Genomic DNA, 26,042 nt, shown 5'->3' on the forward strand with positions numbered 1-26,042 from the left:
CCAAAACCGTGAGGTAAATCTACTATCTCTATCGGAGATAATGGATATCGGCACACCATGGAGTCGTACAATCTCTCTGATGTACGTTCTAGTCAGCTTCTCCATCTTGTCGGTTTCTTTTATTGGTAGGAAGTGTGCTGATTTGGTCAATCTGTCTACGATTACCCATATTGTGTCAAGCCCGCCCGATGTCTTAGGCAGCTTGGTTATGAAGTCCATGGTTATTCGTTCCCACTTCCACTCAGGTATATCCGGCTGTTGTAATAGCCCGGATGGTTTCTGGTATTCGATTTTGACCTTAGCGCAAGTCAGGCACTTGCTCACATAGGTAGCAATCTCAGCTTTCATGTTCGGCCACCAGTATAATTTCTTGAGGTCCAGATACATCTTATCCGACCCGGGATGGATGGAGTATCGAGTCTTGTGTGCTTCATTCATGACAACATCTCGGAGTCCACCGAACTTCGGTGTCCAAATCCGGTTCATGATATAACGTGCTCCATCATCCTTGACTTCTAAGTTTTTATCCATTCCCCTTAATGTCTCTCCTGCCACCTTTTCTGGTTTCAAAGCTTCCAGTTGAGCTTCCTTGATTTGTATGGTCAGGTGGGAATGGATTGTCATTGTTAAGGATTTTACTCGGCGGCCCGAGTACTCCTTCCTGCTTAGAGCATCGGCCACTACATTGGCCTTGCCCGGATGATAACGAATTTCGCACTCGTAGTCATTCAGCAACTCTACCCATCTCCTCTGTCGCATGTTGAGCTCTTTCTGATTGAGGATATGCTGAAGACTTTTGTGATCAGTGAAGATAGTGCATTTCGTGCCGTAGAGGTAGTGTCTCCAGATCTTCAAAGCGAATACCACTGCTCCTAATTCCAGGTCGTGCGTAGTATAATTAACCTCGTGCGTCTTAAGCTGTCTTGATGCATACGCGATAACCTTCCCTCTCTGCATGAGCACACATCCGAGGCCTTGATTCGAAGCATCACAGTACACTACGAAGTCCTCGGTTCCCTCTGGGAGAGACAAGATCGGTGCGCTGCATAGGGCTTGTTTTAACGTTTGGAAAGCAGTTTCTTGTTTATTTTCCCACTTGAATATCACACCTTTCTGCGTCAAGGTGGTGAGTGGTTTCGCAATCTTGGAGAAGTTTTGTATAAATCTTCGGTAGTAGCCAGCAAGCCCAAGGAATTGTCGAATTTCGGTTGGCGTCTTGGGTGCTGACCAATTCTCGATTGCCTTGATCTTGGAGGGATCCACATGTATGCCTTTCTCACTTACCACATGTCCAAGGAAATCCACTTCTCTAATCCAGAATTCACACTTAGAGAACTTAGCATAAAGCTTCTCCGCTCTTAGTGTCTCTAGCACTTGGCGTAGATGTAGGCGATGCTCTTCTTCGCTTCGCGAGTAGATCAAGATATCGTCGATGAATACGATTACAAACTTGTCTAGATAGGGTCGACATACTCTATTCATTAGGTCCATGAATACCGCAGGTGCGTTTGTTAAACCGAAGGACATCACCACAAACTCGTAGTGCCCATAGCGAGTTCTGAATGCAGTTTTGGGAATATCTTCTTCTTGAACTCGTAGCTGATGGTAACCTGACCTTAGGTCGATATTTGAGAAGAAATTTGCTCCTTGGAGTTGGTCGAAAAGGTCGTCGATTCGGGGTAGAGGATATCGGTTCTTGATGGTGAGTTTGTTTAGTTCCCGATAGTCGATGAACATGCGAAAGGATCCGTCCTTCTTCTTTACAAAAAGGACTGGTGCTCCCCAAGGTGAGAAGCTTGGTCTGATGAACCCTTTGCTCAAAAGCTCGTTCAACTGACTGGACAACTCTTGCATTTCTGATGGTGCGAGGCGGTATGGAGCTCTGGCTACGGGGGTAGCTCCGGGTATTAAGTCAATTCTGAAATCGACTTGTCGTGCGAGTGGTACACCAGGAAGATCTTCTGGGAACACATCCGGGAAGTTACACACTTCGGGGATGTCTTTGATGTCTTTCACGTCTTGTTTCTTGTCTACTACATGGGCTAAGAAGGCGTGGTACTCCTTCCAGAGATACTTTTGGGCTTTGATGCATGAGATGATTTGTAAATTCGCACTAGGTTTGTCACCATAGATGAGAAGGGTTTCGTCATTTGGTAGATTGAGGCGAACGGCCCTTTCGTAACATAGAATGTCGGCACGGTGAGGAACTAACCAATCCATCCCGATGATTACGTCGAAGCTTTTTATGGTGACCGGCATCAGGTCAATTTTAAATGTATGGTTGTCTAGAGTGAGAGTACACTCTGAGTATATATCGCTAGTGCGTTCTACTTTCCCATTTGCCATTTCTACTACATAAGTATCCTTTAGTGATTGGGGATTTTGTTCAAGTAATTGTTTATATTGGTGGCTCACAAAACTCCTCTCCGCTCCACTATCGAATAGTACGCATGCATAAGAGTTATTGAGGAGAAACGTACCGGTAACCACCGTGGGATCCTCGACTGCTTCCCCATGTCCTATTGCCAGGACTCTTCCTACTCCACCAACATTAGGGGCTTGTGCTTTGGGGCAGTTTCTTTTGAAGTGACCTGCGTCTCCACAGTTGTAGCAGGTTCGGGTTGCCCCCGTACTGGCGACTTAGTTGATTGGTCGAGCCGGCGCTTTACAGAAACGAGCAGTGTGCCCCTTCCTGTCGCAGTTGTTACAGTGCATCTCCCTACAAGCACCATTGTGGTGAAAGTTGCACTTGTTGCACTTAGGTAAGGTTCCCGCATATGGCTTCGGTGGTGCTGGAGTGGTAGCAGTAGTGGCAGCATTAGTGGCAGCATGGACAGCAACAATTTGTTGCTTATTAGCGGGGTACTGTGCTGGTTGGCTCTTCTTTTCGTTCCAGAACTTCCTTTTGTTGTTTCCCCCTTTTGATTTATCAGTGGTGGTGGTTGTAGTATTATGACCGGCTCGGTGGTCAACAAGTTGTTGTGCCAGCTCCCTGGCACTGTCAAAAGTAGTTGGCCTTGAAGCCAGGACACTACTTTGCACTTGGAGAGACAGTCCCCAAAGGTATCGCTCCACCTTTTTCTCCTCCGGAGTAACCATTGTTGGGCAGAGGAGAGCCAATTCATTGAATCGGGTGGTGTAGGTTTCAAGGTCGGAGCCCGTCATCCTGAGGTTCCAAAGTTCTTGTTCCAGCTTTTGAATCTCACCTCTCGGGCAGTACTCCTTCATCATCAACGTTTTTAGTTCTGCCCAGGTTATGGAGCTAGCCACATCGAGAGTAAGTGAATTAATCCGGCAGTTCCACCAAGTAAGGGCCCGGCCGGTGAAAGTGAAGGCTGCGAACTTAACTTTGCTCGCTTCGGGGCAAGAGCACACCTGAAAGACTAGTTCGGTCTTTTCAAACCATTGCATCAAAGTGATGACTCCCCCGCTCCCATTGAAGTTGTCGGGTTTGCCATTGGTGAAGTCTTTGTATGAACACTCTCTTGCACGCCACGTACTGTCTCCGTGGTTAGAGTTTGTAGCCCCCGATCCAGAACCACCAGCTCCGTTTGTCCCTATCTGCGACATTGCGGCCGCTACGGCTGCTGTTACTGCAGCCTGGAACATCGCAGGATCAAACTGTGGAGGCAGCGGCGGAGGAGGTGTTGCTGTGTTGCTGGAAGGTCTTGGTCTTCTCCTTGGCGGCATGGTTCTGTCATAAGTCGTAAACCAATGTACTTTTAGTAAAAGTGTATTTATAGGAAGAGAAATCTTTTATACATAAAGTATATTATTACGTTGTTTTCCGGTATGTTTACGATACATACGATTTTATACTTTTAATTGACCCAATACATTGGGTTATGAGGTAAAATGAAAGTATAAAATATTTTATTTGAGTTTCCTTGTTTCCAAGTATATGACTGTTTGTAGAAGTTTCACATATACTAATTTAGTCGGGTCATAATTAATATATTATATTTTAAAATGATCTTTATCGGTTACTTAATTAGTTGCAAAGTGCATACCAGTCATATGTGATTAAGATATAATAGTCCTTCGAATAGATGACCCTAACTCCAAGACCACAACCAAACAAGGACAGGAAGTGAAACAAAGATACATAAATTCTAAGTCTATAGCATCTTAGTTACATATGACCTTAGCGCATCCACTTAGCAGCTATTGATCTATAAATAAAGACCTATTTAATTCTCAGATAATTTATTATAGTAACACAAAATACTCCTATAGTATTTGTAAATGTTTAGTTTTGAGTTCTTAAAGTATCCTTTGTAGTCTGTTATTAGGTTTGTTAGATTTGTTGTCCATCCTGACCATCCCCCGGTATATGCAAGTCAATTCTCGGACAGATATAGTTGATCAGGCTATATCCTTCCCAGATTTAATCCACATATACTAAGGCATACTCAAAATGTTCAACTCTTCTTCTTTTGCTTTATGTTTTCGCTAGTTATGATACCATGCGAGCATGTAATGTATGTATGTATACTTTAATCAAGAAAATCATTTATTTTCTAAGAGTATATTTATTTGAAAAATGCACAAATCAGAGACTATTAGTCGCAATTGTGTTTATAGTTTGTATATCTTATGTGGTTTGATAAACCTAATTCACTATAAACTGTGCTCTGATACCAATCTGTCACACCCCCAAACCAAGGATGGCGGAAACGTCCGGGGGTGGAGGACTTCATGTATAGTATCATAACAACAATTGTAATAGTAATTCAAGCAAACACAACCAACATATATATAATTGAAAAGGTTACATCATTGTATGAATTACATGTTTACGAATCAATTACAATATGTTGACAAAATATGAAATAGTAGACGCCTTAGCGTCCCATCCTCAAAAGCACTTGATTACCTGTTTAATGATTTCCTGAGAATACAAGTTGTTTGAAAAAGTGTCAACACAAAGGTTGGTGAGTTCATAAGCTTTTGTTTGGTATTATTAAAAGCCTTTCGTTTGTAAAAGTAGTATTTGTATTAGAAAATCCAATATTTTTCTTAATGTGTAAATGTAGTCTTAAAACCCAAAGACCGAAATGTACAAGTAATTTGTCATATTTATAGCAAAACAATGCAAGTTTAAATTGACATAAACTCGTTAAATTTTAATGAAGTTCCCGTAAATTCCAATGTTTATTAATACTTTATGTGAGTTTATTATAACCATACTATGACCAAGGTTGCCTAAAACGACGTTCTTCAGGCGTCGGAAATGTTATGACATTTGTCACCCCAGACCTATCGGTCTAACTGTTGCATGCAGTTTAGGTGTGGGTTTGTCAAACCCAATATAGATCTATACACAAGTATCACGCTCTCCCTCAAGGAGACTCTGGTTACAATACAGGACTTAATGGTAATTTGAAGTAAATGTCTCACAAAGTCATTAACGGAATTACGTGTTATGAAAACTTGGTACCGTATGGCCGTACCTTGCTTAATGAAAATATCCTTTGTATAAATGTACCCTTTTTAAATGTATGTGTTATGTAATGTATCATAAACTATACCTATTATAGTTTATCAACCAAGGGTAGTACGTAGTAATGTATGCAAACTATATTCAAAATAGTTTATTAAATGTTTGAATGTATCGATTGTACTTTGATTATAATCACTTGTTATTCTTTATATTTTATGTGTCCAAATCCATTTGTAAATTGATGTGTGTCTAAATATTAAGATAAAATGTCATATATTGCAATAACATATAATCACATAAAGATATACACCTTGCTCAACATGTTACAAGGTGAAATGAAATTAACAGCAACTTTTCGTTGAAAACAGTTTCTGTTACTGTTCTTAGAAAATTTATAAAAAAATCATCAAAGCTCTAAATCCAAATCCGCAAATTTTGAGAGTTTGGAATATGAGTCTAGTTTGTTCGTAAATTTTATCATGATTTTTAGTGATCTCTAACAGAGGTGAAAATGTTCATAATCACAGACTGGTCCGGGTTTGCCTCTGAAATGACAGGCAGTTTTGTAAAAATCACCATAAATTGTAGAAAAATCATATGGAGATGTGAAAGTAGCCATTTTAAAGCTAAGAGTTTGAACTACTTGCACCTGGAACAGTTTTGAAAACTAAAATATTTAAGTTGACCAAAACAGTCCGTGATTAAAGCCCATCTTTTCTGATGTAATCTGTTAGAAAAAGTTTAATTGTGTTCTTGATGATTTTACTTGTATTCCTCTATTAAAACTTAAGAAAAACATGTAAATGTAGGGGTATGAACTCACCTTATGTGGTTTCAGTAGATGAAAGTGAGAGAGAGGAAGTGTTCAACCCAAGAACACTAAGAAGATGTCTTGATGATTCGAGAATCTAACACCGAATAAGATGGAACTTGTGTAAGATATCAATGATTTGAGTAGAATAGAGTTTAATAATTATGTGAATGATGAAGATACTTACTAATTGAAGAAAGAAATCCCTGGAGAAAGCCTTGAAGTTCTTGAAGTTGAGAGAAAAGATGAGAGAATTTTGGAGAGTGTTCTTGGTTGCTAAGTGTAGAATGAAAGAGTTTTATGGAGAATGAGGAGAGAGGATCAATCCTCCAGCTCTTAGAACGTGGGAAGAGCTGGAGATTGGGTGTAAAGTTCCACTAAGGAGACAAGGGGTAGTGGGAAAGAGTGACTAATCATAGAGTGAGGTGGTGGTGGTTTGCTTTTGCCATAAATTAAGGAAAATCAAATATTCCCTCAATAATTAGTTCAACCACTAATTCTTTTAATATATTTTATAAAAACCCTGGAGATTTATATATTTTGGGGCCTTAGTTTATAAAATAAAGTTTTGGGTGAAAATCCCACGTTAAAATAATGAAAAACGGAGTTAAAACGAAGTCGTAGTCGAAAACCGGGAAAAAAGGCTGAATCTGCGAAGTTGCTCGGTCCTGGGCCGAGGTTCGGACCTGAGGCTTCGGACCTGAGGCTTCGGTGCGAGGCTTCGGTCCTGAGCACTTCGGATGCGAGGCTTCGGTCCTGAGCACTTCGGATGCGAGGCTTCGGTCCTGAAGCTTCGGTTTTGGGTCCTTAAGGCTATTTTACCCGTTTTTACCCCGTTTCAAGTGGTTTTTGACCCGGTTAAGGGTCGTGATGACCCGAATGATTACAAAAAGTTAAAGGAACTTTTGAGAGAGATTTGGGAGAGATTTCTAATAGAGAGAGATTGAGTGAAAGAGATTGAGAGAGAGTTCTTTTGAGACCTTTTTGAGTGTTTGGCTTTGAAACGCAAGGTCCGTAAACCCCGTTAAGCCATGATTTAGTGTCCTACACAATCCCGATGATTGTGCAATAGTGTTTTATCGCTTTGGTTCGTTGTTTAGCGCTGTTAAGGCTAAGGAAAATCAAACACATGAACTTTCCAAATGATGATTTCTCATTAAAATAGCGAATTGTATAGTGATTACATAACGTAAACCCTAACATACAAGGGTTATTGGAGTTGACCGGTTTGACTTGTTGACTTTGTTTGACTTTGAATTGACCAAAATTTGACGGTTGTCACATCTCAGTATTGGTTAGTTTTGGAGCACTAGCAGCGGTAAGCAGCAGTTTTTAGCAGAACGATCATCGAGTGGTAAGAAGAATTGGGAATCCTTTTTGGACAGTAAACTGCAAGGAGCTAGTTGAATCAAAGTGGGGGATAACCCTCCAAGCATTCAGGATCAGAAGTAAGTAAGGAGTTGGAATGAGTTCGCAACTCTGTAGAGCAGGGTAATAGTCTGAGTGGCTGTTCGGATGAGAATGCGGGAATTGGGAGTTTAGGAAACTTCCCAGTGTTGAAGTACGTGTAATAGCGATCAGTAGATGATTGGTTTGGGAAACCAGGTTGAAGATTTTCTCGGCAGGATGTGATTGTAGCTAGGATGTAAGACTACCGGACAGCCGTAGCATTCACCAGCAGGTAGACAGTACGGCGAGTGTAGTGAGGCTACGGGATGGTTGTAGTAATCACGTTAGACGATAGCTGGTTCGGGAAAACCAGGTTGGAGGATCGCCAGCAGGACTCGAGTGAGTCAAGATGCAGATTGAGTGAACGTCAGGCATGGGATGCTTTTAGATTAGTAGTCAGTGTAGAGACAACATGGGGAGTGTGGTAAGACTGCGGGATAGTCGCAACATTTATTAGTAGCCAGTTAGAGGAGTGTGGGCGAGGGCCCGTATCTCCTAGTTAGCGGAGTGTGGGCGAGGCCCGTATCTCCTAGTTAGCAAGGTAGGGATCAGGAAAGGGTAGTTCGTTGAGGTTAGTATGGAGTTGGCCTGCGTAGCCCTAGAGAGGTGAGACCTTGGGAGAGGCCGCTCCAGGATACAGTTGGGTGAGACCCGTGGGCGAGGCCCGTATGTTAGTAGTAGTATAGGTGAGACCTAGGAGCGTGATTGCTCAGTAGTATGGTTCGGGTGAGACCCGTGGGCGAGGCCCGTGCGACAGTAGCTAGGCAAGTGAGACTAGAGGGAGAGACCGCTCTAGATCTAGTTTGGGTGAGACCCGTGGGCGAGGCCCGTGAGATTTTAGCAGCACAGGTGGAACCTGGTAGAGACTGTAGAGACAAGATAGGGGATCGAGGATCCCAGGATTTAGAGAGCCAGAGTGGCAAGGTAGACAAAGCAGTTTTAGTTAGCCGAAGCTTCCTTCGGAAGTCGCTGAGAGTGACTGAGAGATGGAGTTGAGTTCAATAACCTGTAGGGGTCCGGTAGCCAAGGTAATGGCAGATTAGTTGGGACCTGGGGTGGTCTCAGTTCATTCGGAAGGTGGATAAGGGACAGCAACAAGGGGGTCCGGGAGTGGAAGTAGTTAGTTGACTGAGAGGTGCTAGGCCATTAACAACAATGTTAAATAATCTCAGAGTGAGTGATTTGACTCTGTTGCGCAGCTCTCGTTTGAGTCTAACCGTTGCAGGGATGAGTCTATTACTCGAAGGATTATTTGATCCATTCGCTGGGATGGGTACTCAGCACTAAGTTATAGTAGTAAAGAAGTATTCAGTATGTATCGGCAGTAGTGACCGGCACTGGGAGTGCCTGGAGTAATAGATACCGCGAAGGATATGTCCTTCACATTGATAGGGGAAGTGGTTAGTTATGGGAAGTAGCCTTAGGAAGGCCAGAAAACGCACAAGTCAAAGGGGAGTGAAGCCCTAAGGGGTTTAGTATGAGTGCTCGGGGAGTACTGGAAGGATTACCAATGGAACAGGATGTGTTCTCTGGACGGTGGAAGATTGTTATTACAAGAATTAGGGTTGGTATGCATGACCGGGCGGAAGGCCAACGGAAGTAGTCAGCGGGTGTTAGATTTTTTCAAGCAGGGTGTTGAAAGCAGATTGCAGGACGATTGGCCGTAGAGAACTTGGAGGACGAAGTTTAGTTTAAGTGGGGGAGAGTTGTAACACCCATAATCAGAAAGACCAAGAAAAGAAAGGAAAAGCTCTAAGTCAAGGAGTCGAATCGTCGAGTCCAGGGAAGAACTCGACGAGTCGGAGCGGGATCCGGGTCAAAGAGTAAGTGACCGACTCGGCGAGTCGGCAAGTGGACTCGGCGAGTCTGGTCTGGGCGAGAAAAACCCTAATCTTAGGGTTTGCACCCTATATAAAAAACATCGTATCCCTCCCTCAGCCTCTTTACCACCCTTTTGAGATCCAGAAACCCTAAATCGTGAGTGAGAGTCCTTGGGAGCAATTTGGAGCTTAGATAAGTGGTTTTTGTGAAGAGATCTTGAAGATCAAGAAGCTTGGATCAAGGGGATTTACAGAGATTTGGATTATTCTTCAGTGGGAGGTCATCTTGGAGGTAATAAGCTGTTACCTTCACCCTTTTTGCATCTAGATCTATTCTTGAATGAGATTTTGGGGCTATTTTGGTAAGATTGAGATCTATTTCGGGTTTGGGGCTTAGATCTGAGGTTGCTACTTCAGATCTAGGGTTGTGATGGTCCAGAATGTCTTAAAGCAGCAGTCAATGAATTGTTGGTGAAGCCCCTTTGTCTTAAACCCTAGCCCTAGAGTGTTTTGGGCCTTTAGCTCCTTGGTTTCACGTAAAGTTTGCAACTTTACGTGGGGGTTAGACTTTAGAAGAGTGGATCTATGGGTTGGAGCCCCTGCATGGCTCGAAAAGCTAATGTATGGATTAAGGACCGAAGAGACTCGGCGAGTCACATGTGTGGACTCGGCGAGTTGTATGATGATGGGCAGGGACTCGACGAGTTGGAAGAACAACTCGGCGAGTCTGTTGAAGATTGTCGTGGACTCGGCGAGTCTGTTCTTGGACTCGACGAGTCAGGTCGCAGACCCCCAACCTCTTCTGGTTAAGGCATAGATTAGTGAGTTGAGTGGGGACTCAGTGAGTTGGACAGGATGGGACTCAGAGATCGTTGAACTCCACGAGTCTTGGGGTGACTCGGCGAGTTAAGTCGTATTATGAGAGTTTCTGAGTTTAAGAACTCGGCGAGTCTATGGGGTGACTCGGCGAGTAGAGTCAATCAGGAAGATTGACTTTGACCGGGACTTTGACTTTGACCGATTGACTTCAAGGGTATTATGGTAATTTGGATATTTATGTCAATGGTTCATTGATGGCTTTAGGTGTTGGAGTTTGGAGCAGTAATTCAGGATTGTGCTTTCGTGGGTCAGCTTCAGCAGTAGGAGGTGAGTTTCCCTTGTGTGGATGGGTCTACGGCCACAATGTCGGCCCATGTAGTAATAAGTAGGAAGACCCGGGGGTTAGCCCTAGGCACTATATGCTAGTATGATATTCAGGACCAAGGTCCAGTGATAGCGGGCGGGTGCCCAAGGAATGGTTTGCATGATAGAATATACTTGTTGTCTGTGTGATACATGTATGTGCCTGGTAGGGAGGTGAGTGTGGGCGAGGTCCCGTAACTCACAAATAGCAGAGTGTGGACGGTGCTCCATATCTCATTAGCAGCAGAGCAGGGGGGAGGCCTAAGTTAGGAAATGAGTGAGTGTGGGCTAGGCATGTATCTCACTATCAGAAGGAGTGTGGACGGGGTTCCATGACTCATCAGTAGCAGGACAAGGGCGAGGCCCAAGATAGGCGAGGCCTTAGAACAGGATTCAGTAGTATATGTTTGGTTATGTGTTGTGGTATGTTATGTGTTAGTATATGATTAGCGAGCGGGGCCCAGGGACAGGCGGGGCCTAAGAGAAACAGATCTGTATCCGAGCGGGGCTCAAAGCCAGGCGGGGCCTGGAGCGGCGGGGCCGTTGTAGCGGGCGAGGCCCAAAGTAGCGGGCGTGGCCCAATATTTGCAGTATGTGATTATGTAGGGTATGTGGTAGGTTGGGGAACTCACTAAGCTTCGTGCTTACGGTTTTCAGTTTTGGTTTCAGGTACTTCCGGTAGCGGAGAGAAGAGCTCGGGGTGATCGCATGACACACACCATTGATTAGACAGCCTGGGATGTTTTACTCTGATAATGAAAATATATTTTGGAATTAATACTCTAGTTTATGTATGGTTTCGTTTATGGTTTGACAATTATGTTTTAAGTAATGATTTTAAAGGAAATTTTTAGTCATGAATTTTGGGTCGTTACATATGAATAAAAAGATAAGACTCCGTATATTTAAAAATTAAGGGCTATTTTGGAATATTAAAGTTTAATGAGTGAATATTAAGATTCACGAGTATAACCCATATGAATTGTATATTAATAAAATATATAAAACTAAGACTATCATAATTTTTTACTAGGTATTCTTTTTAATTTTTATGTATTTTAAGACTATTTTGGAATATTAAAGTTTAATGAGTGAATATTAAGATTCACGAGTATAACCCATATGAATTGTATATTAATAAAATATATAAAACTAAGACTATCTTCATTTTTTTACTAGGTATTCTTTTTAATTTTTATGTATTTTTAGTATGTTTGTTTCTAACCTTATAGAGATTACCAAAAAGATATTTGGATTTGTTAGTTTTTATATATTTATTAAAATTTATATGCATTTGATACATAAATAATTAATTTTACATTTATGAATAATTAATATTATTTAAATCATAATTAGTTAGTTAAAACAAAATAAAAAAATGATATAACTAAAATGTGAATGAATAAAATTGAGAAGCGAAAGTTTATATTTATTTCGAAGTAAGGTGTTGTTTGTTTTTTTTTCAGAAAAACCACTTTTGACGACTTCTTGCTGCGCCGTGCAACACACGCGCAACACTTGCCATTGCGCAACCGTTTGTTTTTTTGGAAGACTTCTAACTTAAAAACTGTTGCACGTATGCTGGGTGGCGCAACATTGGACCATTCTTTTCAAACCACTTCTCGCTTACTTGAAGTTATATTATTCAACTTAGATTTATTTTAATTTTTTTTCAACAATATGTTTATTATTTTAATAATATTTGAAGAATATTATAAACGATTGGAGTATATTTTACATAATTTCAAATAATTTCAAAACTGTATGGTAAATTTCATGTAAATATTTTTTTTGTGCTATATTGTCTATAACAAAATATTAATAAATTATAAAGTTAATCATTAAAATTACCAAATTTATCGAAGTTAATCGAAAAAATGATCATCGTCTTCAAAATTTTAACAAAAATGAACATGTCCTTAGCTAAATTAACAATTTTATTTATTGTAATTTAGCAAATATTATGTTTAATTCTTTTATATAAACCTCTTTAAAAATCATATCATCACAATAATCTTTATATTTGATTTGCATATGATTAAACTAAATAAATTTTTTATTTAGATTTATTTGTAAGTATTGTATAATTAATTTCAGTTTATTGCAACAGTCTGCAGAGGTTAAAAAACGAACAAACTTCATATTACAAGTTGCAGCCGTTTGGTTCATTTTTTCTACAACAAAGGGTTGCAAATGTGATCTGCAGACTTCAACCATTTCCGCTTCGAAAAAACAACAACACCTAAATAAATAATATTGTTCCATATTTTACACGAACGGTCCCTATGGTTTAGGGTAATTTGCGTGTTTGGTTCCTAACTTATTTTTTTAACTCGGAAGGTCCCTACTGTTTGTTTTTATTACGCGCTTGGTCCCTGTCTTACCTAAAAAAACCTATTTTGCCATTGATTTTTTAATTTATTTAAGAGTAAATTACATGAATGGTCCCTATGGTTTGGGGTAACTTGCGCGTTGGGTCTCTAACTTATTTTTTTAACTCGGAAGGTCCCTACTATTTGTTTTTGTTATTTAGTTGGTCCATACTGTTTGTTTTTGTTACGCGTTTGGTCCCTGTCTTACCTAAAAAGACTATCATCTAAATAGGAGAAAATGGTGGGGTAGGTGAGATAAAGTGATGGGAGTGGGGTTGGGGGTGTGTTTATTTAAATAAATTAAAATATCAAGGGAAAAATAGTCTTTTTAGGTAAGACAGAGACCAAATGCGTAACAAAAATAAACAGTAAGGACGTTCCGAGTTAAAAAAGTAAGTTAGGGACCAAACATGCAAATTACCCAAAACCATAGGGACCATTCGTGTAATTTACTCTTTATTTAAATAAACTCACCACCAACCTTATTCCCCTCACCTCACCTTACTTACCCCACCATTTTTCCATATTTAAATAATAGTCTTTTTAGATAAGATAGGGACCAAACGCGTAACAAAAACAAACAGTAGGGATCAATTACGTAACAAAAACAAACAGTAGGGACTTTCCGAGTTAAAAATAAGTTAGAGACCAAACGCGCAAATAACCCAAACCATAGGGACCATTCGTGTAATTTACTCTTAAATTTGTAATTTTACTTTAATCCAAACTGAAGTTGAAAATAAAACAGGGCTGGACTCTAAAACAGAGAAAAAAAATAGAGTTTGATGTATAGCTTGAGATGTTCTAATCATAGGGAATGACATTAGGGGTGAGCATGGTGTGGTTCGGTGCGGTTTTTGTATAAAATCGCAATCGCAACCGCAAATTGCGGTTTTTTAAAGCCAAAAACCGAAAATTGCGGTTTTGAGTCGGTTCGGTTTTGCGGTTATTTCGGTGCAATTTCGATTTTTAACCACAAAATGAGGTGGTGCGGTTTTCGGTTAAAAAAGTGCGGTTTTTCATGTTCCAAACATAAAATTTAGTCGACTTTCATTTATTTCAAGATTTTCATTGCAAATAAATCACAATTTTGGTCCATATTTATTCTTTCAAGTTGCATTTTATTATGTTATATTGAATTCATTTCATTCAAACAATTAATAATATGTCTAACATTTACTAACCACCAATTACACACCAAAAACTAAACAATAAAAATCATAAGATGATAAACATGTCTAACTTTAAAATACTAAATTCAAAACATTAAATATAAGTACTTATTTTTATTAATTAAATATAAGTATTATAAATATTTAAATAATATATTAAATTATGCGGTTTGCGGTTATTTCGGTTAATTTGGTGCGGTTATTAAACATAAAACCGAACAGCACCGCAATTTTTCGGTTTTTCAAAATTAAAAACCGCACCATCGGTTTTCGTTTCGGTTTCAGTTATTCGGCTTCGGTTTATGCGGTTATTTTGGGTTTTGGTTCGGTTTGTCTTCAACCCTAAAAGACATAGTTACTCCAATGCATCAATGTCAAAATGGGCAGGCGCGTAGGTTATGATGCTCATATCTGCACAAAAAGTACCGTCCAAGCGACCCACATGTCACTGTTTCTTCGCTTCAATACGGCGTCGCTTATCACCATCCCCCCCTGGCCCCTGCTACTTGTAATAAAAACCCATCTAAATCCTCTTCCAAATTCTGTAGAAATTTTTTCTTTCTTTCTTCTACTACACAACACAGGATGGGAGGAACATCAACGATTTCAGTTGGGTCCGATGGGGTGGCTATCATCACCATCATCAACCCACCTGTTAATTCACTTTCTCTTGATGGTAATCTCTCTCTCTTAATTCTTAATTTCCACGTTTCGTGTTTTTTCTTCCAAGTGAATTTTCAGTTTCGTATTGTAATTTTTAAATACGATTACCTGTGATCTTAATTTTAGTTTGTTTGATCTACAACTATTCCCCGTTCCCCCTTTCTGCTACTTGGATGTATGTGAGTAAGTTAAATTAGCTATTTAATGATATCCCCTATGTTGCAAACATGCATACGATTTTATTTTGGATCAAGTTTTTTGAAGTTTATACTCCTTTTTTAACTACTCTTGAAGACTATTTTTTTTTTTTTTTTTTTTTTTAATAAACAACAAAGATGGTGATTGATTTGCAATGAACCTGTGCTAATTTTGCGTTCAGAAGTAGTAAGCTTGATATAGATGACAATATAATCCTCTCCATATCTGTTTGTTCCTTTTTGGGTGTTATTATCGTCATCAGGGTTGAATTAGGGCAAAATCTGAAAATTTCTTTATTCATTGTCCGGAGACTTGGGAAGTTATTGATTATGCTTTTAGATTGCAATTCGCTTGACACCTTTTTAGATTAAATATGAAGGCTAATAAAAATTAGCATATGATAATTTGGGGAAACTAGATGGGTGATTTGTTGAGTCATGTGAACAGTGTGATGGCTTGTGACCATAGTGTGATTTCTGTACTTTCTTTGGTATCTTATTATTAGCTAATTATATTAAAATTCTCCCATCTCTTTATTTCAGTACTTAATAGCTTAAAAGACTCTTTTGACCAAGCCTTACGAAGAGACGATGTGAAGGCAATTGTTGTAACAGGCAAGTTTTTTTTACAAAGTCTTATGTGTAATTGATTCTTTTAAGCATTATATAAAAAGTTAACACTTTACATGATCTGAAACAGGTGCAAAAGGCAAATTTTCTGGTGGTTTTGACATTAATGCTTTTGGTGGAGTTCATGAAGGAAAGGGTATGCATAGTGTATGAAGTACATTCTATCTTTTTTTTTAACTCATAATTTTGCTAAAATTTCTTAATTTTTCATTTTGGTTTGTTGTTTATAGCTATGACAACAGGAGCAGCATCAAAACCTGGTTATGTATCAATCGATATTCTGTCTGATACCCTTGAAGGTATGTCCATTTACCATGGTACCCCTCATAAATGTATTATATATTTTTTATTTTTTTCAAATGTTGGTGTTGGTTTCAGCTGCAAGAAAACCTTCTGTTGCTGCTATTGATGGGCTTGCTTTAGGTGGAGGATTGGAGGTTGCCATGGTATGTTTTATTATTATTATTTTTTGCTGTTTTTAGTTTTTCTTAATGATTTTTATAAAGTTTTCTTGTTTTATTTTCAGGCTTGCCATGCTAGAGTTGCTACTTCTACTGCTCAGTTAGGCTTGCCTGAACTCCAGCTCGGTGTTATTCCTGGATTTGGAGGTATAATTACAACATTTTATAAATTTTTCGCTAAATTTCAAACTAATTTTGTTAAAAGTTTTGTTGAAATTTACCTTCTACTTAATTATCATTAGTGTAGGATTTTTTTTATAACTTTTTATTGACTTATGATTTTGATTTTATTTCAGGAACTCAACGGCTTCCAAGACTTGTTGGTCTTGCAAAGGCCCTTGAAATGATGTTGGTATGTTCTTATTTCTTGCAATCCACCAGATTCTGCTTCTTTTACTCTCTGCATCCATAAAAATGGCAACTTTTTATATTTTAGGGTCAAATGTTGCATTTTTCATGGAAAGGAGCAAGATTTCTTGAATTCTTTTTATTACTTTTCAGTTCTTGATAATCTCTCTTTCTCTCTCTAGACATCAAAGCCATTGAGGGGAGACGAAGCTCATAGTTTGGGGTTAGTGGATGAAATTGTATCAGGAGATCAATTACTAGAAACTGCACGTAAATGGGCATTAGACATATTGGAAAGAAGAAAACCATGGATTGCAAGTCTTTATAAAACTGATAAATTAGAGCCACTTGGTGAGGCAAAAGAAATACTAAACTTTGCTAGAGCTCAAGCTCGCAGACAAGCCCCAAATTTACAGCATCCACAAGTTTGCATTGATGTTATTGAAGAAGGCATAGTCTCGGGCCCACGTGCAGGCCTAAAAAAGGTTTGCACTTTGCATTTGGTCTAATATATAAGTTCTTAATTCTTGAAACAATCCATGACCAGTTTTTAATTTTGACTTTTTTGTATTGTAATTTGCAGGAGTATGAAGAATTTCAGATTCTTTTACATTCGGATACTTGCAAAAGCTTGGTTCATGTCTTCTTTTCTCAACGTGGAACTATAAAGGTAGCGTTTTCTTTTTTGTAAGCATTATATTATGTCAAAGATAATTTAAGGTGGTTAATTACCAATTATACCCTTGTTTCTCTGTATTAATAGGTACCCGGGGTGACAGATCGTGGTCTGAAGCCAAGACAGATAAAGAAGGTTGCTATTCTTGGAGGAGGTTTAATGGGGTCAGGGATAGCAACAGCTTTACTTCTAAGTGGATATCAAGTTATCCTGAAAGAAATCAATCAAAAGTTCTTGGAGGGTGGATTAGGCAGAGTCAAAGGTATGAATCATAATAAAGTCAACATTCTGCTATCCAGATATTTAGCAAATCTGCTTTCATACAAGTTTTTAACAAATATCTTTTATGTGCACACAGCCAATTTGTCAAGCAGTGTTAGAAAAGGTAAGTTGAGTCAAGAAAAGATGGAGAAAATTCTGTCTTCTCTCAAGGGCGTTGTTGATTATGAAAGCTTTAGGGATGTGGACATGGTGATAGAGGTATTAATGTTGTAGATTCTTTTAACCATTTAGTTAGTATTTTATTTTTATGATCTATAAAGGTGACTTGTGTTTTGTTGTTGAATAACCAAACAGGCTGTTATTGAGAATGTGTCTTTGAAGCAACAAATATTTATGGATTTGGAGAAGTATTGCTCTCCACATTGCATACTTGCAAGTAACACCTCTACAATTGACTTGAATCTGATTGGTGAAAAGACAAAGTCTCATGATAGGATAATTGGGGCACACTTTTTCAGGTATATGAATTGATTGTTATCCTTAGGGTCTGTTGTCATATAATTTTAATTAATTAATTAATTAATTTTGTAATGCAGCCCTGCTCATGTGATGCCACTTTTGGAAATTGTTCGTACAGCAAAGACATCTGCTCAGGTGGTTGTGGATTTGTTAGATGTTGGAAAAAAGATAAGAAAAACTCCAGTTGTGGTTGGCAATTGCACAGGTTTTGCTGTGAATCGTATGTTTTTCCCATATACCCAAGCTGCCCTTTTGCTTGTGGAACGTGGGGCCGACCTCTACAGGGTAGATAAGGCAATTACTAAATTCGGAATGCCAATGGGCCCTTTCAGGTTCAACATATAAATCCAAATCCAAAACAATACTCTGTTGTTGTTTTTTTTTTTTTTTTTTTTTTTCTAATCATTTTATTGAATTTGCTTCTTCATGTGGTATTTGGATGCAGATTGTGTGATCTTGTAGGATTTGGTGTTGCAGTTGCAACTGGGTCACAGTTTGTTTTTAATTTCCCTGAAAGAACGTATAAGTCGATGCTGATTCCACTCATGCAAGAGGATAAAAGAGCCGGTATGTATTGATCAAGATTCAGGAATTTTTGGGATTTTATTTTTGGGATTTTATTTTTTTATTGTTGTGTAGGTGAAACGACTCGCAAAGGTTTCTATGTGTATACTGATAAGAGGAAAGCAAGTCCGGATCCTGAAATTAAGAAATATATTGACAAGGCAAGGGAAATGACTGGTGTCTCCATTGATCCAAAGGTAATTCATTCTCGCTCTCCCTCCACATATAATATAATATAAAAAAAATTCATTCTATCTCTTGTATGTTGGATTAAAGGGTTTAAGAAAAATGATTTCAGCTTGAGAAATTATCAGAGAAGGACATAATAGAGATGATATTCTTCCCTGTTGTGAACGAGGCTTGTAGAGTATATGCCGAGGGTATTGCAGTAAAAGCAGCCGATTTGGACATCGCTGGAGTCATGGGAATGGGATTCCCACCTTACAGGTCTCCCTCTTATATTTATAAAAAATTCCAATTTTTTAATCAATATATTTATGCGTGATTTCTTACATTTGTGTATACTGTATAGGGGAGGGATTATGTTTTGGGGAGATAAACTTGGATCTAAATATGTATATTCAAGGCTAGAAGAGTGGTCAAAATTGTACGGAGAGTTCTTCAAACCTTGTGCCTACTTGGCCCAAAGAGCTGCACTTGGGGCTCCTCTGGTTAGCATTTTTATAAAAAAAAATTCTTGCTTTTCTAGACTTTATAAAAGATTTTCTTGATGAAGAATATGATTTTGTTTGTTGCAGAGTGCACCATTGGATCATGCAAAACCGCGCTTATGAGATGGAAAATGACAACATCATATCTTGTGTTGTGCTAAATTATATGAAGAAACCTGGAATAAAATGTTGCTTTTTTTTTTCTTTATATAAAATGTTATGATATTGTATCATCATGTGTTGTTCACAATAATGCTTTTGTAACGACTTTTAAAGAGTAGATGAGTTGTTTTTACAAGTCAAATGCTTACATTGTTTGTCTAAGTTATGATTTTATGACATGTTGAGTTATAATTGTAGGATTTTTGCTTGCAATAAGTGGTTTTGTAATTTCTAGCGGTTGTGATGAAAGTTAACTTATAGTCAAATTAAAGGAAAAAGGAAGTTGAGGTAAAGATAGCTAAATGAATATTGTTTTTTATGAACATGGCAATGAGATAGTAAAAGGTAAGATCCTTTATGAAACTATAAAAATGGGTAAAATGATGTTATTCTTTTCATTGAAGCATTAAGGAAAAATAAAAAGTAATGTTATTCTGTAAACATCTCAACGAGTCTTTTTTATATCATAACGACTTAATGACAAACACAAAATGGTTTGAATTAAGGAACATAGAGTTGTTCATCAATATGATATTTTCTTTTGGAGCCAATATATCATTAAACAACTATCTAAGTATACTATTTATCAAGAAATAACACTATATTGGGCTTACAATTTACGATTGGGCCCACTACTCTTTTTAACTTCTATTATGATCATGTTATACTCTTGGTTTAACCTACCACACATTATGGCCGACGACGGTATTAAGAAGGTTGTATTTATAGTTATAAAAACTATCTTATTAAGAATATATTCATTGGATATGGTTAGAACAATAAGACTTGCAGACTATTTGATAACTAATAAGGTGTCCTATTAGTAGAGATGTTAGAATTCTTCAAGGACAGTTTTCAAAAGATAATGAAAACTCAAACCCATAACAACTCTAAGTACTTCTTGCGACAATATCTTATCTTTTCGAATTGTAAGAAAACCAGAAGTACAAGGGTTAGAAAAGAGAAAAATTTGGAGATGCTATTTTCTTTTATTTGGTTGACTCAAAAGAAAGTGACAAGAGACATCATTTTCTCTATTAACTTGGATGATGTTCATGAGACCTTTGGTGAAGCCATGTCATCTAGAGATGCTCATTTGTGGAAGGAATCTATCAATGACGAAATGGATTCCATTATAGGTAATGGAACTTGGAAATTAGTTGATATAATTAGGTAAAGAACCCACAAGACCCAAATGGATTTTCAAAAGAAAGAATCATCCGTATGGATCCATATATGCCTATGAGCAAGATTAGTTGCTTAAGGACAAAAACAAAGCGAATGAATCGATTACTTTGATACCAATGCTTACTTTCTAAGATAGTTATATTAGAACTCTTACAACAATTTCGGCCTTGAAAGGACTGTACATTCATCAAATGGATGTAAAGACACCCTTCTGAATAGCTATGCCAATGATGATATTAATATGGAGCATACCGAAGGTTTTATGATACATGAAAAATAAGAAAAATTGTCTAGACTTATTAAATGGATGTACGTTTGAAACAAGATCCCAAACAGTGTCATGAGAGATTTAAAGATATACTCTTGGATATCCGTCTGTAGGATATTCCAATATCATCTATTCCCATTTATTATGACAGTAAGGTCACAATGTCTAAAGTGTACAATGTTGTTTATAATGGAAAGACAAGATACATTGGTCTTCGAAACAATTATGTGAGAAAACTAATTAAAAGTGGTAACATCACATTGTGTATGTCAAGACAATTAGGAACTTAACGGGTCCACTTACCAAACCTTTGATGGGAGATTTGGTTGGAACTACCATGAGACTCATTAGTCTAAAACCATAATAGAATCATTTAATGATGGAAACCCAACTTGAAATTAGCTCCTCATTATCAAGTTAAAAGGGTAATAAATAAGCCATTAACGATATAATGTATTATCAACAATGATCGATCCATGTGAGGTAAGATATTACGTCATTACCGAGATCGAGGTTGATTTAAAACTCTTATTAAAGTTTTGGAGACATCTAAGCTACGAAGATGTTGTAACCTTTGCCTATATGATCAAGAGGCGGTTCTTCCTCAAATGAAGATCAGAGGTTTATCTTCTAGAGGACCATGAAAAAGGTTTATAGCAAATGACCATATTAATGATTAATGGGAATGCAAAGATGGTGGGTGATGTGTGGGGGTAAACTGGAGAGGTTAAAAGGTTCTTGTTTTAATTTTCAAGATACCATTGAACCGATCTCTTATTATTTGTCCACATTAAACTATGGTTTAATTTTCATGACGCCCAATTGACATCACTTATTCGAGTGAAAGAAAACTTTGCAACTATGTGGGAAACTGTTTGAAATTATGAAGGGAATAACAAGTTGGCTAGTTTCCCTTTGTCCCACATTGGTAGGTTGGAGAACATTTGAAAGGTTTATAAGGCTTTGTGTGCCTTTAGCATTTAAAGGATTTAGTGGAGGTTAAAGGATGGTCCAAGCACACACGTGCGCCTAGCGGGTAGTGGACACGAGACATGAGGTTCGTGAAATGGTGAGATTCAGGTGCACTTTGCACTTCACACGTCGCATCATCACTGGGAGTTGATGAGCTTTTATTTTTACAAAGTTTTGAGTCGGATATGGTTGGACCCACCCTTTTAGCGTTGATCACTTGTTGACTTCATGGATATGGTAGAGGAAGCTTCAAGAAGCCTCCAAGCAAACATGTTTCTTGGAGAGAAAGTTGTCATTGCTAGGGTTTGACATAGTCAAATCGCATGACTCGTGGTGAGCTGTGATAGGGATTTCATCGTCATAGTTCCATGTTTTTTGGGAGTCTCCTTGGATTTCAACAACTATAAATACAACCCTCTTTGATCCGTATTCAACACATAAAAACTGAGAAGTCTCTGTTTTATTTTCTTTCCCTTTACGACTCTGCGTCATCCATATGTTGGTAAGCCTTGTTATTCTGAACATATCCAGTGAATATACTCTTCATAACTCGAGCTCCCGATTTGGATCACATAGGATCGCAGTGTATAATATTTGGCAACACAAGCGCACACTCTCAGATAGTCTAGTTTGATTTTCTTGCTTACATAACTCATATGAACTTGTAGGGATCCTATGACTTGTGATCGTATTATGTTTAGGCCAAGCATATCAATAGTTCTTCCCCTGTAGATTGTTTGGTAAACATAATTGGTTTAACATGTGTTTGGCCATTTCGAATAAGTTTCACTCTTTTATTTCAGCCAAACTGTTATGTTGAGGGGTAAAAGGTGAAGTTATTTCATGTTTGACACTATTCTCTTTTCAAAATGTGTCAAACTTTCGATAAAAGTATTCTCCACCTCTATATGAGCAAAATAATATATATGTGTTTCTCGTGTTGATTTTTGTAACAATCCATTATTTCACGTCAAACATGACTTTTTGATAAAAGATTATTTAGAATAAATAATCTTATCTAAGTTGTAGTATATGTCGTAAGGTTTCCAAAAATATAAAGAACGCCGAAATCCGAGTTATAACGAAGAAGTTATGACCAATCGAAGATCTGTGACAGAACCGGCAAAACGATGTGCGACGTAAAAAGTGAGTTTACAATCAAATGATTTTTAGCCTTAACAATCAAAATGAAAGTCGTATAATATGTTAAACCGAGAGTTTACATAAAAAGAACGTCCAAATCTGACTTCGTATGAGGAAGTTATGATTTTTCTAAGAATCGGCATAGCAGTACACAGCCCGAAACTCGAAATAAAGATCGAGTGATTTTTGGGAAAAAACAACCTAAATGAGAATCGAAGATCTTATCAAAAGAAATCCAACGGTAAAAAGACAGACGAAAACGGACGTCGGATGAAGAAGTTATGAATTTTTAACGGACTTTTCTTGTCCCGGTCTGTTAAAAATATAACTTTAAAAATAAAGTCAAAATTAGCCGACGGAGTCTAAACAAAAGTCGTAGAGCTTGATCTCACATACACATGGATATAAAGAACGTAAAAAACGGAGCTCATATGCAAAAGATATGAATTTTTGAAGTTTGAAAAATACAAGTACGCCTCGTGTACAAGAGTACGCCCAGCGTACTCGGATACAAAGTCTCGGATCGTCCACGTCGCTCCTTCCTTCGCATGCAACACGTATTACGCAGATTGACACGTCCGAAGAGATGCAACACCGAACGCGCAGCGTACAAAGGTACGCCCAGTGTACCGAAGTACGCCCAGCGTAGTGCGAGAGTCTAGCCATGTATAAAAGGAGTGCGAGACCTCCGGTTTTTGGGCCAATTTTCCAACCTCTCTCCTATACTTTCTCACTTTTAAGCATCTTAATATTACCCCGAGGCCCAGGTGACATATTCAAGCTCAGACAAAGGCCCGAGCCCCGAAATTCTCAAGAAGCTAACCTCTTTCCAGTCGAAGTGTTGCCCGCGTAAAGCCCGGTTTTCATCAAAAACTCGCGGTTTCATCGAGAAATATCATTTATAGAAATGAAACGCTGCTCAAATCACCACTTATCATGTGAGTTCATACTCCTTTAATCTATATTTTTAATGATTTTAAATGCTTTTAAGGGGGGAAATACAAATTGAACACAATTAATATTGTGTTAATATTTACATGTGATAACAATCACACAAAAGGTTATCTTATATTCTTAATTATTGTGTTAACAATAAAAGATTTCCAAATACTTTCAAAATGATTTAAAGTCATGTAGATTCTTTTTAAACACTGATAAACCCTTCGAAAAATTATTAAACTCTTTTAAAATACTTTCATATGTTTTTTTTAAGTTTTTAAATTGCTTAATTACATATTTATATATGTGTAAATTATATAATTTGGATTCAAAAGATTTAGAATATATAATTTGACCCCATTTCCTGTTCCTTGTTTGGTTGTGAGTTTGGGGTAAAGTTATATAATTGAAGGTCTAATTAATCACAATTATATAAATATTACATTTATATAAATATAAAAGGGTTTTCAAACTATTTGGTAATTTGGTACAAACAGTGAACTTCCTGGAATAACCATATTACCGATTCGTACCACAGTTAAACTATAATAGATATAGTTTAGAAAACACATTCATTGGTACTTAACGGAAAACGAGTAGAAAACATTCCTTAAAGAACTCATTCATTGGTACTTAACAGAAATCAAATAGAGTATTTAACGGAAAACGAGTAGAAAACACTCTTCAGAAAACAACCATATAAACTATATTTTATATAGTTTATGAAACTGACATACTGAGTATTTATTACCTAGTAATTTATCAATATTCTATACATAATCATCAATATAGCACTTGTGAGACTACCTTCATGTACTTTTCTAAGTACCAACAAAGGTCCTGAAATTATAACAAGAATCTCCTTGAGTGGGAACGTGACACTTGTGTATAGATCTATACGGGACTGACAATCCCACACCAGAGCTGCTTGCAACACTAGGTCGACAGACCTGTGGTGACAAATGATGTAGCTTTTACGACGCCTGAAGAACGTCGTGTTCAGGCCATCTAGTCATAGTATGGTTATAATAACTCACAATTTGGTATTGAATTAAATGATTAGTGTATGAATAAGTAAAACTTCACATAGTTTTATCTTTATAAAACTATATTACAGTATTTTACCGGTTTAAATACAGAAATACTATTTTCGTATTGGAAAACGCCTTTTCTTTATGGTTTTATGTAAACTATAATATAGTATACCACTTAAGAAACAAAAACTTTCACCCTTTTGATTACCATATAATACATCAGAAAATATAGGATTTTCTGGAGAAAACGTGTTTACCTTATCAAATAACGAGAAAACAGATTTGAGTTATAAACTAATACTTATGAACTCACCAGCTTAAATGCTGGTCCTCTCTTTCAAAATAACTTGTATTCTCAGGAATCCAGTAGACAGGTACACCTACGGAGCTTTTGAGAAGACAGCCTAGTACCGTGTTGCGACTTTTGTCTTTTACTATATCTACTATTGAACATCTAGTGTTTGATCACTTATGTAAAAACTTATACATTATTAATGCAATGGTTTTTGTACTTTGATTACTATAATGCATGTGTTGTGATACTTGACATGACGTCCTCCGCCCCCGAACGTTTCCGCCGTTCTGGTTTGGGGGTGTGACAGATTGGTATCAGAGCATTGTTTATAGTGAACTCAGTATATATCAGTCATAAAAGATATACAACTATAAACACATTGGGATAAAAACACTCTGACCAAGAGTTATACTTTAAAATATAACAATATTTTATAGAAGTATAAGTACATGCATACTAGAACGAGTATCACAAGAAGAACAAAACAAAGGTATTTGGATGTTGGACACTGTAGTTAAACATGGACAGTTATGTAATGATATCTGGGATAAATATAGCCTGATCAACTATATTTATTTGAGATATGACCAACATGTGTTTGGGAGTGATTGTGGTGTTGCAACAAGTCTAAAACTTACCTAGTTACCAGAAGAATTCTAGAACCAAAGGGTTAAAAATACTATAGGAGTATTTTAGGATGCTATAACCACAAAACTGGAAACTTATCAACTTATTATATCTACAAGATCAAGAATCAAACATATAATTAAAATACTATAGAAGTATTTTTAGGGAATTGTTAAAAAGACCTTTTGTGGTAGGTCTATAATTACTAAGTGTA

General features: G+C 37.6%; 1 protein-coding gene across 2 annotated transcripts; it reads left to right on the forward strand.

Moving 5' to 3' along the window:
- The first annotated feature begins 14,767 nt into the window (after nucleotides 1-14,767).
- Nucleotides 14,768-19,504, forward strand: MFP2 (multifunctional protein 2). Of its 2 annotated transcripts, none has more exons than XM_079055111.1 (18): nucleotides 14,768-14,925; nucleotides 15,653-15,724; nucleotides 15,810-15,875; nucleotides 15,970-16,038; nucleotides 16,118-16,185; nucleotides 16,266-16,347; nucleotides 16,497-16,552; nucleotides 16,731-17,033; nucleotides 17,132-17,218; nucleotides 17,312-17,486; nucleotides 17,583-17,704; nucleotides 17,801-17,964; nucleotides 18,043-18,297; nucleotides 18,411-18,532; nucleotides 18,605-18,726; nucleotides 18,828-18,976; nucleotides 19,062-19,200; nucleotides 19,288-19,504. In XM_079055111.1, exons 1-18 carry the CDS (start codon nucleotides 14,835-14,837, stop codon nucleotides 19,321-19,323), a joined length of 2,178 nt encoding a protein of 725 aa, XP_078911237.1. In that variant the 5' UTR covers nucleotides 14,768-14,834; the 3' UTR covers nucleotides 19,324-19,504. The 2 variants fall into 2 exon arrangements, with proteins under 2 accessions (XP_078911237.1, XP_078911236.1); XM_079055110.1 differs by having other exon boundaries at nucleotides 14,774-14,925; nucleotides 18,623-18,726.
- The last annotated feature ends 6,538 nt before the right edge of the window (nucleotides 19,505-26,042 follow it).

Source organism: Lactuca virosa, chromosome 6 (genome assembly GCF_052849685.1).
Source record: "Lactuca virosa cultivar CGN04683 chromosome 6, Lactuca_virosa_CGN04683_v6, whole genome shotgun sequence".
In the NCBI taxonomy this organism is placed as follows: domain Eukaryota; kingdom Viridiplantae; phylum Streptophyta; class Magnoliopsida; order Asterales; family Asteraceae; genus Lactuca; species Lactuca virosa.

Coding starts and splice junctions, on each gene's coding strand:
- MFP2 (XM_079055111.1), top strand. CDS start 14,835: ATGGGAGGAACATCAACGATTTCAGTTGGGTCCGATGGGGTGGCTATC. Junction 17,219..17,311: donor CTCAACGTGGAACTATAAAG/GTAGCGTTTTCT, acceptor CTGTATTAATAG/GTACCCGGGGTGACAGATCG. Junction 17,487..17,582: donor TGGATTAGGCAGAGTCAAAG/GTATGAATCATA, acceptor ATGTGCACACAG/CCAATTTGTCAAGCAGTGTT.